The 13,778-nt window shown below is 57.2% G+C and overlaps 1 protein-coding gene across 1 annotated transcript in view; it reads left to right on the plus strand.

Moving 5' to 3' along the window:
* The window catches only part of MFSD1 (major facilitator superfamily domain containing 1), an 88,273-nt gene extending 79,021 nt beyond the window's left edge, over nt 1-9,252 (plus strand). The window contains exons 4-16 of the mRNA XM_056113954.1: nt 1,576-1,688; nt 3,265-3,307; nt 3,518-3,585; nt 4,282-4,390; nt 4,818-4,920; nt 5,030-5,128; nt 5,691-5,802; nt 5,896-5,952; nt 6,110-6,266; nt 7,069-7,166; nt 7,781-7,893; nt 8,620-8,667; nt 9,191-9,252. Coding sequence (XP_055969929.1) covers nt 1,576-1,688; nt 3,265-3,307; nt 3,518-3,585; nt 4,282-4,390; nt 4,818-4,920; nt 5,030-5,128; nt 5,691-5,802; nt 5,896-5,952; nt 6,110-6,266; nt 7,069-7,166; nt 7,781-7,893; nt 8,620-8,667; nt 9,191-9,252 — 1,182 coding nt within the window. The remainder of the gene's footprint in view (nt 1-1,575; nt 1,689-3,264; nt 3,308-3,517; nt 3,586-4,281; nt 4,391-4,817; nt 4,921-5,029; nt 5,129-5,690; nt 5,803-5,895; nt 5,953-6,109; nt 6,267-7,068; nt 7,167-7,780; nt 7,894-8,619; nt 8,668-9,190) is intronic.
* Nucleotides 9,253-13,778: the final 4,526 nt, after the last annotated feature.

Consider the following 13,778-nt stretch of genomic DNA (forward strand, 5'->3'; position numbering starts at 1 on the left):
AATTGTAATTACTACACCACCTCCGCTTTGCTGATGACTTTGTTTTAATAACACCAAACATTAGCCAAGCGGCACAAATGCTGGCCAACTTCGACCGTGAGTGTGGAAAGGTCGGACTACAGCTGAATCTTACAAAGACAATGTTTATGAGAAACAGCCTCGTTCCTGACGCCCCTTTCGCTCTCAACGGAACAACCATCTCCAAATGCAACAGCTATGTGTACCTAGGTCGAGAAGTCAACATGACAAATGACCTGGCACCGAGCTGCGCAGGAGGAAGAGAGCGGCTTGGAATGCCTTCAAGAACGTCGAAGAAATAGCTAAGAGGATGAAGAACCTCTGGCTCCAGGCACATCTCTTTGATTCCACTGTTCTTCCTGCATTAACATACGCCTCAGAGACCCGGGCCCTACACAAACAGGATGAGAACGCTATTCGGGTCTTCCAAAGAGGAATTGAAAGAGCTATGCTTGGAGTATCACGTTTCACTCAAGTGAGAGAAAGAATCTGGAGTTTCGACCTCCGTTGACGATCAAGAATCAGGGATGCTGTCTCATTTGCCAAGGCGTCAAAAAATCAGATGGGCTGGTCAGTTAATGAGATTTGGAGATGACCGCTGGACTAGAGCTGTTACCGACTGGATTCCACGGGACGTCAAAAGACCGTGTGGCCGCCCACCTACCAGATGGTCAGACTTTTCATCAAGATCATGAACGATCGGTTTGAGGCTCTTCGTGTTCCTAGAACGAACAGACGCCACTGGGCTACACTAGCACGTGACAGGGACAATTGGAGTCGTTACTGGCACCCGCTCGAGCAAATCGACGATTAACAGGAAGTCAAGTGATCAAGTATTTACTGTAGAAAATAGTGGCACTTTTGATACAATTCTAGGTTTAAAATTGATTAGACGACAAAGTTGCAGTATTAAAAGCAATAGACCTAGAAAATAAATTTCTTTGAACATTGTTCTATTTGATTTCAGGGTTAGTGAGCCCTTGTCCGAAGATCTTACTAAGCTTTCCGTTGCTTCAGAAGGTGTGCATGGTCCAGATCTAGGTCTGGGCCAAAGAGGCAGACGTGGGTGGTGGGCAGGACTGTATGGGGGGTACGGGAGAGACCCTGACTCTGTAAAGGTCCCCAGACTTCTTAGCCAGGGCACTAGTCACTGAGATTATTTGGAGATTATGTCTCTGCATTCTGCAGAGAATGTCCCTGTGGGTGGTTTCAGTCTGGTTTTGTAGCCTCACACGGTAATAACAGTTCCTTGTGTATGGCGTCGTCTGTCTGCCATTTACTTTGAGGTGGGGGAAATGCATAGATGTTCCTTTCCAGACTGGAAGGAGAAGAAGGGGGGAATGACGGGTGGTGGCAGGGGGCTGAGGTGACGCTGCTCTGGGTGGGGCAGCCCCACGGCACACAGAGAGGTACAGGCAGGTGCGCACAGCCTAGTGCCACAGGAACCCAGAAAGTTCTCAGGGACTAGAGCTGCCAGAAATTGGCAGGCAGTCGGCCCCTTGACTTGTCAGCTGCTCCGCTTCCCTGTTAGAGACGGTTCTGTTTCTTCCCTCCCAGGACATGCAGGTGAATACCACCAAGTTCATGTTGCTCTACGCCTGGTACTCTTGGCCCAATGTCATCCTGTGTTTCCTTGGCGGCTTTTTGATAGACCGAGTCTTTGGAATACGGTAAGCTTGAGAACAGCACCCAAATTGCACCAATGGCAGAGCCTGGTGACTAGGAGAACATAGAACTGCATGTATGTTTTTAACTGAGAGCGAGAGAGAGAGAGCGCATGTGCGTGTCACAGAGCCATTCATGATGGGGTTTTGACCATACAGTATTCCAACACCCATCCCTCCACCGGTGTCATTTCCCAGCACCAATGGGAAACTGGGACATTGGTCACTGAAGCAATTTTTATGTTTCTGGAGTTAGATTTTCAATGTTTGGAAATGTGTTGAACGAGGAAGGCTGCTCGAGGCCGGAGCTCAGTCCTCACCTGCGGGTGTCCACTGCCCTCAATGTGAGCCTGCAGTGGGCACACTGGGAAACCTGGACCCTGCATCCTGCCTGGGAGGTGGCTCTGTGCAGTGAGGTCTCTGCCTCGCCCAGCCCCGGGCTGTCTCTGCCTTCCTGTAGCATGCAGGCCTCCACGTGCTGGTGCCCTGGGGACTGTCTGGGACGGGACAAGCAAGCGTCACCTGCAGGACAGGGGCCGGAGCCACAGTGCTTGGCTCCAGCCTTGCCTTTCTCTGGACAGCAGGGCCTTTGCTGGCCGAGGAGGGAAGTGAAGGGTCAGCACCGTCACTTCCCCCCTGGCGGATGTGGAGCGCTTGGGAGAGGGGGGTGGCGGGGGAGTTTCAGACACAGAGGGCACTGGTGAGGGGAGTTGGAGCTCAGTGGTGGACAGTGGCACTGACTTCAAGGGGGCAGAGATGGTGTGACGGGGACAGGGACTGGAAGGGGCAGAGGCGGTGTGACGGGGATGCTGACCTAAGACGGTGAGCGTGTTCGGGAGGAGTTGGCTCCCTCATGAGCCTGCAGGAGAGGGGTTGGTGGGATGTAGCGGGCAGGTTCCGGGCAGGAGGGGCCGGGGCTTACCTGGTCTGAGCACACACACAGACCGTGTGGCCACTGCCCGGGACCTGGGTGGGATTGGCGTCTTGGCCCTGCCTTTGCTCCCTGGCTGAGCAGGAGGGTCCTGAGGATGCTGGTTTGTTACTCTGGGGCGACATCAGTTCTGACCGGAAGGTCTCTGGTGTAACTGTGCTCACCTGGATGGTGTTTGTCACTCTGAAGCTGGCCCTTCATTGCTAAGAATTTCAGCCCTTCGGCATGGTTCACTTGGGAATTCACTGGCCTCGGTAGTGGGTTCTTACTGGAAATGTTAGCCTTTCCGGGTGTAAATGGAAAGCCTGAGAACTTCAGAAGATTATTGTGTTGTGTTGAAAGTCATCATGACCTGACTTGGGCCTTTTTTGGAAACTTCTAGAATCCTCTCAGAAGTCTAGACTTCTTTTGGTTTGGGGTACATTTGGCCAAAACCCTGAATTCAAAATGTGTCGTGAGTTGCCATTCTCCTCTCCTCTCTTCTGCAGTGCTCGCGGCCGCTCTTGAGAGGGGCCGAGGTTCTGTCTGCTGCTCACTGTCCCCCACTTCCAGACTTTTGGTGCTGGCAGGGCTCCTTGGAGGGGGCAGAGGGTCAGGCAGGAGGGAGGCGTCACCAACTGGGGCGCTCACTCATCTCTGTCTCTCTCACAGGTGGGGTACCATCATCTTCAGCTGCTTCGTCTGCCTGGGGCAGGTAAGGCTTAGGCAGTCACCCGGACGCTGTCCCCGGCTCGCAGCAAGCCACTGAGTCGGCGGCGCATTGACCTTCCTGGTACAGAGCATGTGAGCTCTGAGCTCACAGAACGCGGCATGTCACGGGTCCTGGGGCGGGAACGTCAGCCGCTTCTCAGGAATGCCTTGAATTTACTTTCTCATTGAGTTTCTGTTACATGCTTCATTATAGGTTATTTTTGCCCTGGGTGGAATATTTAATGCTTTTTGGTTGATGGAGTTTGGAAGGTTTGTGTTTGGGTAAGTGCAAAGTAATTTCATGTATCCTAATATATTGTTTTAGTGTTAATCTGTTCATTAACAACTTGTGCAAAGTATTTCATCTTTCTGGAGAATTTATCTTGAACCCTTGAATTCTATTTACAAACTGTAAAAGTTGTCATCTTCCTGTGAAGGAAGCAATGCTTTTTTGTGTGTGTGTGGGAGGGTCACATAATGGCGATGTTCAGGGCTGACTCCTGGCTTGCTCAGGGTTCACTCTTGGTATTCTCAGGGAACATCGGGGTGCCAGGGATTGAACTTGGGTTGGGGTGTTGCTGTACTATCTCTCTGGCCCCGAGGCCCAGCACTGTTGGGGGCCCCGCTTAACTCTGTGGGATTGGAACAGAACGGTCTTCTTCATGTTGTGTTTTTCTGATAGACTGAGTGATGTTCTGGGCTGGGGTATAGCTTGGGGCTCAGTGCTTGCTCTGATGCTGGCGAACCCAGGTGCAGTTCCTGAAGCGACACAGTTCCCCAGTACTGCTGGGCACAGTCCCCCACACCCCCAAGCATGCGAGGTTTAAAGTAGACCGAAAAGACGGCACCTGCGGCCCCCGCAGCTGACGGCCACCAGCCGGGGGGCCAGATTCCTCCCACTCCTTGCAGGACGGGGCGCCCGGGCTCAGCCTCAGCCCTGCTCCTGACCTCCGTCAGCACCTCCCTCTCTCCCCTCAGGGTTGGTGGCGAGTCCCTCGCGGTGGCCCAGAACACATATGCCGTGAGCTGGTTCAAAGGCAAAGAGCTGAACCTGGTGTTTGGGCTCCAGCTCAGCATGGCGAGAGTCGTGAGTATGACGGGCCGGGGCTGAGGGTCGCTTCTCGGGAAGGGCCTGAGCCGGTGTGCGTGTGAGGGGCCAGGAATGGTGTTCGAGGGTTTTCCTTTCTTCCCTTCTGTTTTTGGCCACACCCGGCGGTGCTCAGGGGCTCAGAGGTTACTCCTGGCTCTGTGCTCAGGCATCGCTCCTGGTGGGGCTCAGGGGCCCGCGTGGGTGCTGGGGCTTGAACCCGGGTCTGCTGTGTACAGGGCAGGGGCCTCCCGCTGTGCTTCCGGTCTGACCCTCACCACGCTTTGCTCGGCTCTGGCAGTCGTTTAAGCACACTCGGGGGCTCAGGCTGTGCCCACAGCGTTCCCCGGGTGCTCTCCCGGACGCGTCACCCCCGCTCTGTCTCCCGTGGGGAGGAGAGACACAGGTGGCCACTGTGTCCCCACAGGGTAGCACCGTCAACATGAACCTCATGGGGTGGCTATACTCGCGGATGGCAGCCGCGCTGGGCTCCACCGGCCACAGCACCCTCGGGGTCACACTGCTGATCGGTGAGTGGGCGAAGTCCGTCCGTCCCGCACACCCCGTGACCGCCCCCCACGCCCCCGCACTGCCTCTCGCGTGTTGTCCGGCCCCGCACCCAGAGCCTCCCTCTTCCAGGGGGTGTCACCTGTGTCCTGTCGCTTGTCTGCGCCCTGGTGCTCGCGTACCTGGACCAGAGAGCAGAAAGGCTTCTCCACAAGGAGCAAGGCAGGACAGGTGCGTGGGGCCCTCCTGTTGTCGCCCGAGACTCAGGGTTCCTGCGACCCCCTGCCCCGGCACGGCCCCTTTGTCCTTGGGTTTTGGTGGGACTTAGCTTGAAGGACTTTGCACATTTGCGAGGAGGGAGGGTTCCTGGAGAGAGCAGGAAGGGCCATGCTGGGTTCTCCTGGCGGAGGGGGCTGGGGCCAGCCCCGTGGTCAGCACTGACCCTTGGAGTTACTCACGGGGGCCATGCCTGGTGCCGGGATTGGCGCCTCCCCCACTGTCATGTCTCGGGCCCAGCTGTTGTGTCCGGGTCTCTGTGGGCCCAGAAGCCGTATTCTAGTAGTTTCCTGAGAAAAGGTTCATTGTTTGGGCCATACCCAGAGGTCTCGGGTCACTCCTGGTAGTACTCACGCCCACACATGGCAGTTGGGGCTTGAACCTGGGCTGGTCACAGGCACGGCCAGAGTCCTGCCCGCCGTGCCGTCCCCAGCTGAAATGTTCAGGCCTCAGTTTACCACCCATGTGGTCTGTGGCTTGCGCGGCGAGGGGCTCCTGACTTGCTGTGTCCGGCCAGGCGAGGTCATCAAGCTGACGGATGTGAAGGACTTCTCCCTGCCGCTCTGGCTCATCTTCCTGGTGTGCGTCTGCTACTACGTGGCCATCTTCCCGTTCATCGGCCTGGGCAAGTGAGTCGCAGCCGGCTTCCTGCCTTTCCCGTGGGCTGCGGCTCCCCGTGCCCCGCCGGCGTCTGACGCGCTCCTCTCTCTCCCTCCGGTCAGAGTTTTCTTCATAGAGAAATTTGGCTTCTCCTCCCAGGCTGCCAGTGCCATTAACAGGTATGTGCCTGATGCCATCTGGCACCTGCGGGTGAGGCGGGAGGTGGGACCCGCCCGTGCCAGGGCCCACGGTGGCCTGAGACCAGCGTCCAGGGTGTGAGCACTGTCCTGAGGGGCTGCCCAGGGAGGGCCCCGGCTCAGAGTGTGCTCCGTGCAGCATCGTCTACGTGATCTCTGCACCCATGTCGCCTGTGTTCGGTCTCCTGGTGGACAAGACTGGGAGGAACATCGTGTGGGTCCTGTGTGCCGTGGCCGCCACGCTTGCTGCACACGTGATGTTGGCCCTGACGCTGTGGAACCCCTGGATTGCCATGGTAACTGCACGGGGCTCACTCCGGGGTTGTCATGGTGACTGGGGGCAGGGCTCCCCCCTGGGTTGTCATGGTGACTACGTGGGGCAGGGCTCGCTCAGCCATTGAACACGGTGGTAACTCAGGGCACCGTTGAGGTGGTCATGCCCCTGGTGGCACATTCTGAAATCCCTTGTCAGCTCTCCCAGTGGGCCGGCAGCTCTAGGGGAGCCAGGTTTCCCAGACCCAGGAGGGTCAGCAGTGACAGCCAAGTGTCAGTCATCTCTAGGGCCCAGAGGGAGCTAAAGGAGAAGCCCATGGGAGGGTGGACACGCTCTGTATACTGTGTGTGACTAGTGACGGGGGGTGGACACGTTCTGTACACTGTCATTCCACGGGGTCTGTGTGTGTTTGTGTGTGTGTGTGTGTGTGTGTGTGTGTGTGTGTGTGAGGCCAGTGTCCATCCGTGATGGAAGGGTGGACATGCTCTGTACACTCTGTCACTCCATGGGGTCGGGGTGTGTGTTTGCATGTGTGTGTGATGCCAATGTCCGTCCATGATGAAGGGGTGGACATGCTCTGATACTGTGTGTGATCAGTGACAGGGAGTGGACACGCTCTGTACACTGTGTCACTCCACGGTGTGTGTGTGTGTGTGTGTGTGTGTGTGTGTGTGTGTGTGTGTGTGATGCCAGTGTCTGTCGAGTCCAGCGTGTGGTGTTGGGTGTGTGGTGTTGGATATAGCTGGGCCCGTGAGGGGGAGTGTGAGATAGCCTGGCTGAGCCTGAGGGCGCAGCTGACCCCTCCCCCCTTCCATTCTGCCCAGAGCCTCCTGGGCGTGTCCTACTCCCTGCTGGCCTGCGCCTTGTGGCCGATGGTGGCGTTCGTGGTGCCTGAGCATCAGCTGGGGACGGCCTATGGCTTGTGAGTACCTGCCCCTGGGTGGACAGTGCCCGGCCCTGGGGTCCCTGGACTTTGGGAGGCAGCTGTGAGCTGAGAATCACCTGACATACCCAGTGCCGTTGTGGTGGGTGGTGGGGGGCAGCGGTGAACCCCCAGATGGCACTCGTGAGCCAGTGCCGTCTGCTTAGCGCAGGCCGTGCCCAGGGGCCCATACCGGCGGCTGTTCCCATCCCGGTCTCAGCAGAACCGAGTTCCCAGCCTCCGGTGAGGCGTGGATCCAGCCCATCTGGGTCCTTTGAGGTCTCCAGACTCTGGGAGACAGCCGTGGCGAGGCTGGGCTGCCTGTCCCTGCTGGGAGACCCCATCTGGGTCTGCCTCTCCCTGTGGACCTCTAGCCGTAGGGTTTCCGTTGGGGGCTGTGCCACGCCCTCGCCCTTGGCCGGGTTCCTGTTCCTGCAGCCCGGCAGGCTTTTGCCTTTGCCTTTGTCCCGCTCTTCTGTTTCCACGTTGCTCCTTGTTCATGAAACATGCCCTCGGGCCTTCAGCACTGAGGTTGCCCAGCAAGGGGAGGGGGGAGGTGTGCAGGGAGGGGAGACGGCGAGCTGCACCCGACCCCGTGACCCCCTCTGCCCCAGCATGCAGTCCATCCAGAACCTGGGCCTGGCCGTCATCTCCATCCTGGCGGGCGTGATCCTGGACACCCGCGGGTACCTGTTCCTGGAGGTCTTCTTCATCGCCTGTGTCTCTGGTATGGCTGCGGGCTGGGAAGTGCTTGGACCCTGGTTTGGGGGCTGAGCGTCCCCTCCTCTGCCCCTCGCTGGCACGGCTGTCTCGGGCGAGACTCCCAGGTTGTGGGGTGGGGGGAGGCGTCCCTGGTGGGCGCAGCAGTTGGCACCAAAGCGGGCATTTCCCCAAGGGAGGGGTGCGGCCTTGGGTTCTTTGTGCTCGGACCTGGGTGCTGCAGCCCTGCCCATGGGTGCGTATGCTGGGGAGACCAGAGGTCTCCCCTTAAAGCCACGCCCCGGGGATTTAAGGGGCATTAGTGCCGCGAGTGACCTGCGGTCTCGCTGCCTTGGCCTGATGTCCCTCTCTTCAGATTGGACATACTAGTTTCAGCCCTGATGGCTCCCCAGGCTGCTCCTGTTGGCTTTGGTGAAAGATCAGCCACTCAAGGGCTGGTAGAATCACGGCTGGGGGTGGGGGCTGGGAGACCCTCCCGGGCTCTGTTCTTGGGGGGAGGGGGGCGGGCAGGACACATCAGCGTTTTTCCTGACAATTGGGGGTGGGCTGCCCTGACCTTGGTGTCCCTGACCTTGGGGGCCCCTGGCAGGTGGGGGCAGCAGGGATCAGGTGTCTGGGTGGGGATGGGGGCTCAGCCCTGTCCGTTTGTTTGGCGGGGATGGGGGATTAGCCCCTGCCTGTCTGTTTGGGTGGGTGGGATGGGGGTCAGCACTGTCCGTCTGTCTTCCTGCAGTGTCGCTGCTCGCCGTGGCCTTGCTCTATGTGGTGAACCGAGCCCAAGGTGCGTGCTGGCTGCTGGCAGGGCTGGGCCAGCCTGGGAGGGTTTTCGTGGGGGAGGGGCTAGGTCCTGCCACACACCTACTGGGCCCGGGGGCTGTCACCTGATTCTGGTGTGGACTTGCTACCCTGCCCTTGGCAGACTCTGTGGGTAAACCCAGAAAGACCTTTACAAGGACTTGGTTGGTTTGTTTGGGTTTCAAGTTTGCTTTGGGGCCACACCCAGCTGTGCCCAGGGCTTCCTCCGCCTCAGCTCAGGGCGCCAGGGAGCCTCCGCCCTACGGGATGGAGCCAGGACCAGCCCTGTGCGGGCCAGTGTAGCTATAGCAACCAGCCGCGCCAGCCCCTGGCCCTGGAACCACGTTCTTACGGATGCACGAGAGTTTTTTCCCTAGTAAAGGTTCTAGGAGGGAAATGATTTTTTTTTCTCATCTTACATAGCCCTGTCTATTTAAAATAAAGCACATTGCTGTTTGAATTTTATTTACAAGCATAAGTTGAGAAGATTGTGTTTATTTGCATTTTAGATGGGAATCTAAATTATTCTGCAAAACAAAGGGAAGAAATGAAACTTTCGCACACAGAGTAAGTATTGGGAAGGAAAGTCAGATTTATCTTGAAAAACTTAAATATTAGTGTTTTATGGGCTGGAGTGATAGCAGAGCGGTAGGGCGTTTGCCTTGCATGCAGCCGGCCAACCGAGCCGGGTTCAATTCTTCCACCCCTCTTGGAGAGCCCGGCAAGCTACCGAGAGTATCTCGCCCGCACGGCAGGGCCTGGCAAGCTCCCCGTGACATATTCGATATGCCAAACACAGTAACAACAAGTCTCACAATGGAGATGTTACTGAGCCCACTCGAGCAAATCGATGAACAACGGGAGGACACTGACAGTGATTTTGGTGTGTAAGATTTGGATTTGGAAGAAATTAGTCTCTTTCTTGAATTTCAAGATTTTCTCTGGGTCACTATGCTTGTTTCAGAAAACAGATATGAAAGGTAAAATGTGGAGAATAAGTCAATAAAATAAATCTATAATTCTTTTAATACAGTATTCTAGTCCTAGAACTACATATCCTAAGAGTATATTCAGGTATGAAGGGTTTTAGTAATTGTAAAGTTTTTTTTGTTTGTTTTAATTATCAAAAAATTGGAAGCAGGGGCTGGAGCGATAGTACAGTGGGGTTTGCCTCGAACGCAGCTGGCCTGGGTTGGGCCCCCGGCATCCCATAGGGTCCTCCGAGCACTGCCACTGTAATTTGGGAGTGATCCCTAATTACAGCACCAAGAGTCAGCCAATTTTTTTTTTCTAAACCATTAGAATGGTAAATTTTGTCTTTTATCACCGTCAAGAGAACTCAAAAGGAAAAAGAATCTCATTTTACTCTAAAAAATTTCTTTGATTCACTTACCCTCACAAAGCAATTTCCCGAAGGTGTGTCCCCCCCCCCCACCCCCCCCCCCAACAGCAGCTCCCGCGAGCAGTGGAGTCACGTGGTTTGCCCTTTGCTCCTCACGTGTCACAGGTGAGGGCTGATGCCTGGCCACACGCACTGGAACCTGACAACATCCCGTCGGGAGAGGGTGGCGTCTCGTCGGAGAAACCACTTCTACGACGCTCCTTTGTGCTCTCCCGAGTCTGTCCGAGCTTGTTCTCATGTGCGAAGATCCTGGGCACGGCCAGCCGGGAGCGAGGGCAGGTGCCCTGGTTCCTGGGTCCTTGGCACTGGCCTTCCTGGGGCAGCAGAGCGCACTGCCGGCCGGGGAAAGCTCCTGGAAGGTTTCATCTCTCAGGGACAGGTGTCGAGCCGCTGGCGGGAGCTGGGCGCGGTTCTGAGTGACCGGTGTCTGCACTGTGGTTGGTGTTTTCCGTGTACCTCAGGGCACAGAAGTGGCCTTTAAATAACAATAATCACTTTTCTATGTGGATAAATAAAACCGCTGCAGGGGGTCGACTCGGCGCTTTGGACTTTTCTTCTAACAAACAGTGAAAACGCTGACTTTTTTTTTAGATTTTTATTAGTGACACACCACGAGGTACAGTTATAGACTTACAAATTTTTGTGCTTGGGTTTCAGTTAAACAGTGATCAAGTACCCATCCCTCCACCAGCGCCCATTCTCCACCACCACGGATCCCAGCATCCCTCCCACCCCCCATTCCCCCCATCCCTCCCTGCCTCTGTGGCAGGGCATTCCCTTTTGTTCTCTCTCTCCTTTTGGGTGCTGTGGTTTGCAGAAGAGGCATTGGGTGGCAGTCATGTTTGGTCTATAGTCTACTTTCAGCATGCATCTCCCATCCTGGGAGGATCCTCCCAACACCCTTTATTTGGTGCTCCCTTCTCTAAGCTGCCTTTTCCCCTAGCATGTGTGGCTGGCCTCCAAGTCATGGAGCAGAATTCCTGGTACTAGTCTCGGCCACTCCTGGGTGTTAGTCTCCCATTATGTTACTTTATGTTCCCCAGATGAATGCAGTTTTTCTGTGTCTATCCTGCTCTTTCTGACTCATTTCGCTTAACATGATACTTCCCAGGTAGTACCACTTGTATGTAAATTTCATGACTTCATCTTTTCTGACAGCTACATAGTACTCCATTGTGTAAATGTACCAAAGTTTCTTTAACTCAGGTTTTTTCCAGATTCTGGCTGTCGTAAAGAGTGCTGCAATGAACAAACAAGTGCAGATGTCACTTCGACTATACTTTTTTGCCTCTCTGGGATATATATTCCCAGGAGTGGTATTGCGGGGTCAAATGGGAGCTCAATTTTTAATTTTTTGAGAATTGTCCATACTGTGAAGATGCTAACTTTGGAAGGTTCAAAGACAGTCCAGGTGGAGTAGAGAAAATGTGCCTGACCCGAGTTCTAGGAGACACCAGAGCCCGTTCCTGAGGGTCTGCAAAGCATCGGCTCTTCAGTAAAATGGGTCGGGGGTCTCTGGCAAGCGAACGCTGCCGCCTGGTCACACCAGGCCTTGGTGCCGCAGGCACAAGCTGTGGGACGGGCCAGGGGCATCAGTGCTCCAGAGCAACTCTGCACAGAAGAGCCCTGCCCCCACCCCAGCACAACTGTCGGGCAGAGCTGGACGCCTTTGCCCGGGATCTGGGCGCTCCCTGTCCCCGCAGCCTGTCAGCCTCCTGGGCCTCACCCGTGGGTCACTGCGTAGCTGGGCCCCGTGGCCGTGGACGCCCTCCTGGGGCTCCCCGGGGTGGCCCGGCTCTACCAGTGCTGGTAGGGGGCTGCCCTGTGCTGACGAGGGGCCACCTCACCCCCACCTGGCACCTGTAGTGTGACCTCAGGAACCTTCTAGAACCGGGGGTGTCCCCACTACAGCTGATCACCAACAGGGGTGACACCACAGGCCCATGGGTGCAGCCCTGGGCTCTGGAGCCTCCTTTGGCCAGGGTTTCAGTTCCCCTTGTGGTGGCCTGGGCCGCGCTGTGGGAGCTGTCCCTGCACCCGCCCTCTCCCTGTACCCTGCCTGTCCCAGGTCAGGGTCCCTGAGGAGGAGGGGTTGGCGATGTGGTGGGGTGGGGGCTGTGGTCTGGGAAGGTGGAGGGGACATTGGGTCATCGGGGAGCCCCCTGTGGGTGACTGTGTGCAGGGGAGGGGTTTGAGGGGTCCCCAAGAGGGGGGAGGGGAGGTAGGCACGTGGGGTCTGGCCCAGGGTTCCCTCCCCCTTGCCTGACTAGCCTCCCATGCCCCATCCCCACACCCCAAACACCCGGAGGCCTCAGCGCCCCTCTGCCAATTGGGGCCCGCCGGGCTGGGTGGGTGTGGGAGTGGGGGCACCCGGGGCTGTGGGGAAGGTGGACCCTGGGCGTGTCTGAGCTGGCGGGACTAGGAGACCCCACTCCTGAGCTCCGAGCCGCCTGAGGCCCAAGGTGCTTCTGGACCCCGAGTGTCGCCAGGCCTGTCCCAGTTCACCCCCAGGCGGCGCGACTCCTGCAGGAGCACCCTACTGTGCCCAGACCTGCGGGCAGCAGCCAAGCCCCGCAGGAGTGAGGGAGCACAAAGCCCCTGGCCTGCCCCGCCCGGCTGTGCCCAGCATGAGGGGAACCCCTGCGTGGGTGGGCACAGGGGGGCAGGACCGTGGACTCACCCACGGGAGGGTCCTGCAGGCACCAGACCTGGCCTGGGAGCCAGGGCAGAGTGGACGGGGAGGGCCAGTGTGGGGCCGTGGGGGAGGAGCAGTCAGCGGTGTGGCCAGCATGGGCAGCGTGTTCGGCCGCCGTGGTGTAAGGCTGGACTGTGTTGAGCTGGGCGCCGGCTGGGAAGGACCCGCGGGTGGCACTAGGCCGCGGAGGGTGGCGCTCAGGGCTCATGGGCTCCAGGAGGGCAGAGGGGCCCTCGGTGCTCTGGGCAGGGCGGGCAGGGGCTGGGCCGGGCCTGACGCAGGTGCCAGGATGGTCACGGGACACATACTCTGGGTGGACATCGCTGCTGGACTGGGCCCTGCTCTGTGGTCCCCGGCAGCATCTCCAGAGGGAGGGGAGAGCCCGAGGGTGCCGGTCTCCCACGGACATGCTGTTTAGGGGCCTTACAGGTGGTGCTTGGGCTGGCTCCCGGCTCTGTGCTCAGGGCTCACTCCTGGCTCTGTGCTCGGGGATGATGCCTGACTGTGTCTCAGAGATTGCTCCTGGCTCTGTGCTCAGGGCTTACTCACAGCTCTGTGCTCAGGGCTCGCTCCTGGCTCTGTGCTTGGGGCTGATTCCTGGTTCTGTGCTCGGGGCTGACTCCTGGCTCTGTGCTCAGGGCTGACTCCTGGCTTAGTGCTTGGGGTCACTACTGGCAGGACTCGCGAGATGCTCTGTCAGGGCTTGAGTCTGTCCTGACCAGTGGAAGGCAAATGCCTTCTGTTTTACCTGGTCCCAGAATTAGGTATTTTTTTTTCTTGTCACAATTTAATCATTTCCTATTTCAACAGGTTCTTTTTTTTTTTTTTTTAATTTTTATTAGTGAAACACCATGAGGTACAGTTGTAGGTTTACAATTTTTTGTGCTTGGGTTTCGATTATACAATGATCAAATACCCATCCCTCCACCAGTGCCCATTTTCCACCACCACGGATCCCAGTATCCCTCCTACCCCCCATCCCCCCATCCCACCCTGCCTC

This window comes from Sorex fumeus, unplaced genomic scaffold (assembly GCF_029834395.1).
Source record: "Sorex fumeus unplaced genomic scaffold, SorFum_2.1 ptg000024l, whole genome shotgun sequence".
In the NCBI taxonomy this organism is placed as follows: Eukaryota; Metazoa; Chordata; class Mammalia; order Eulipotyphla; family Soricidae; genus Sorex; species Sorex fumeus.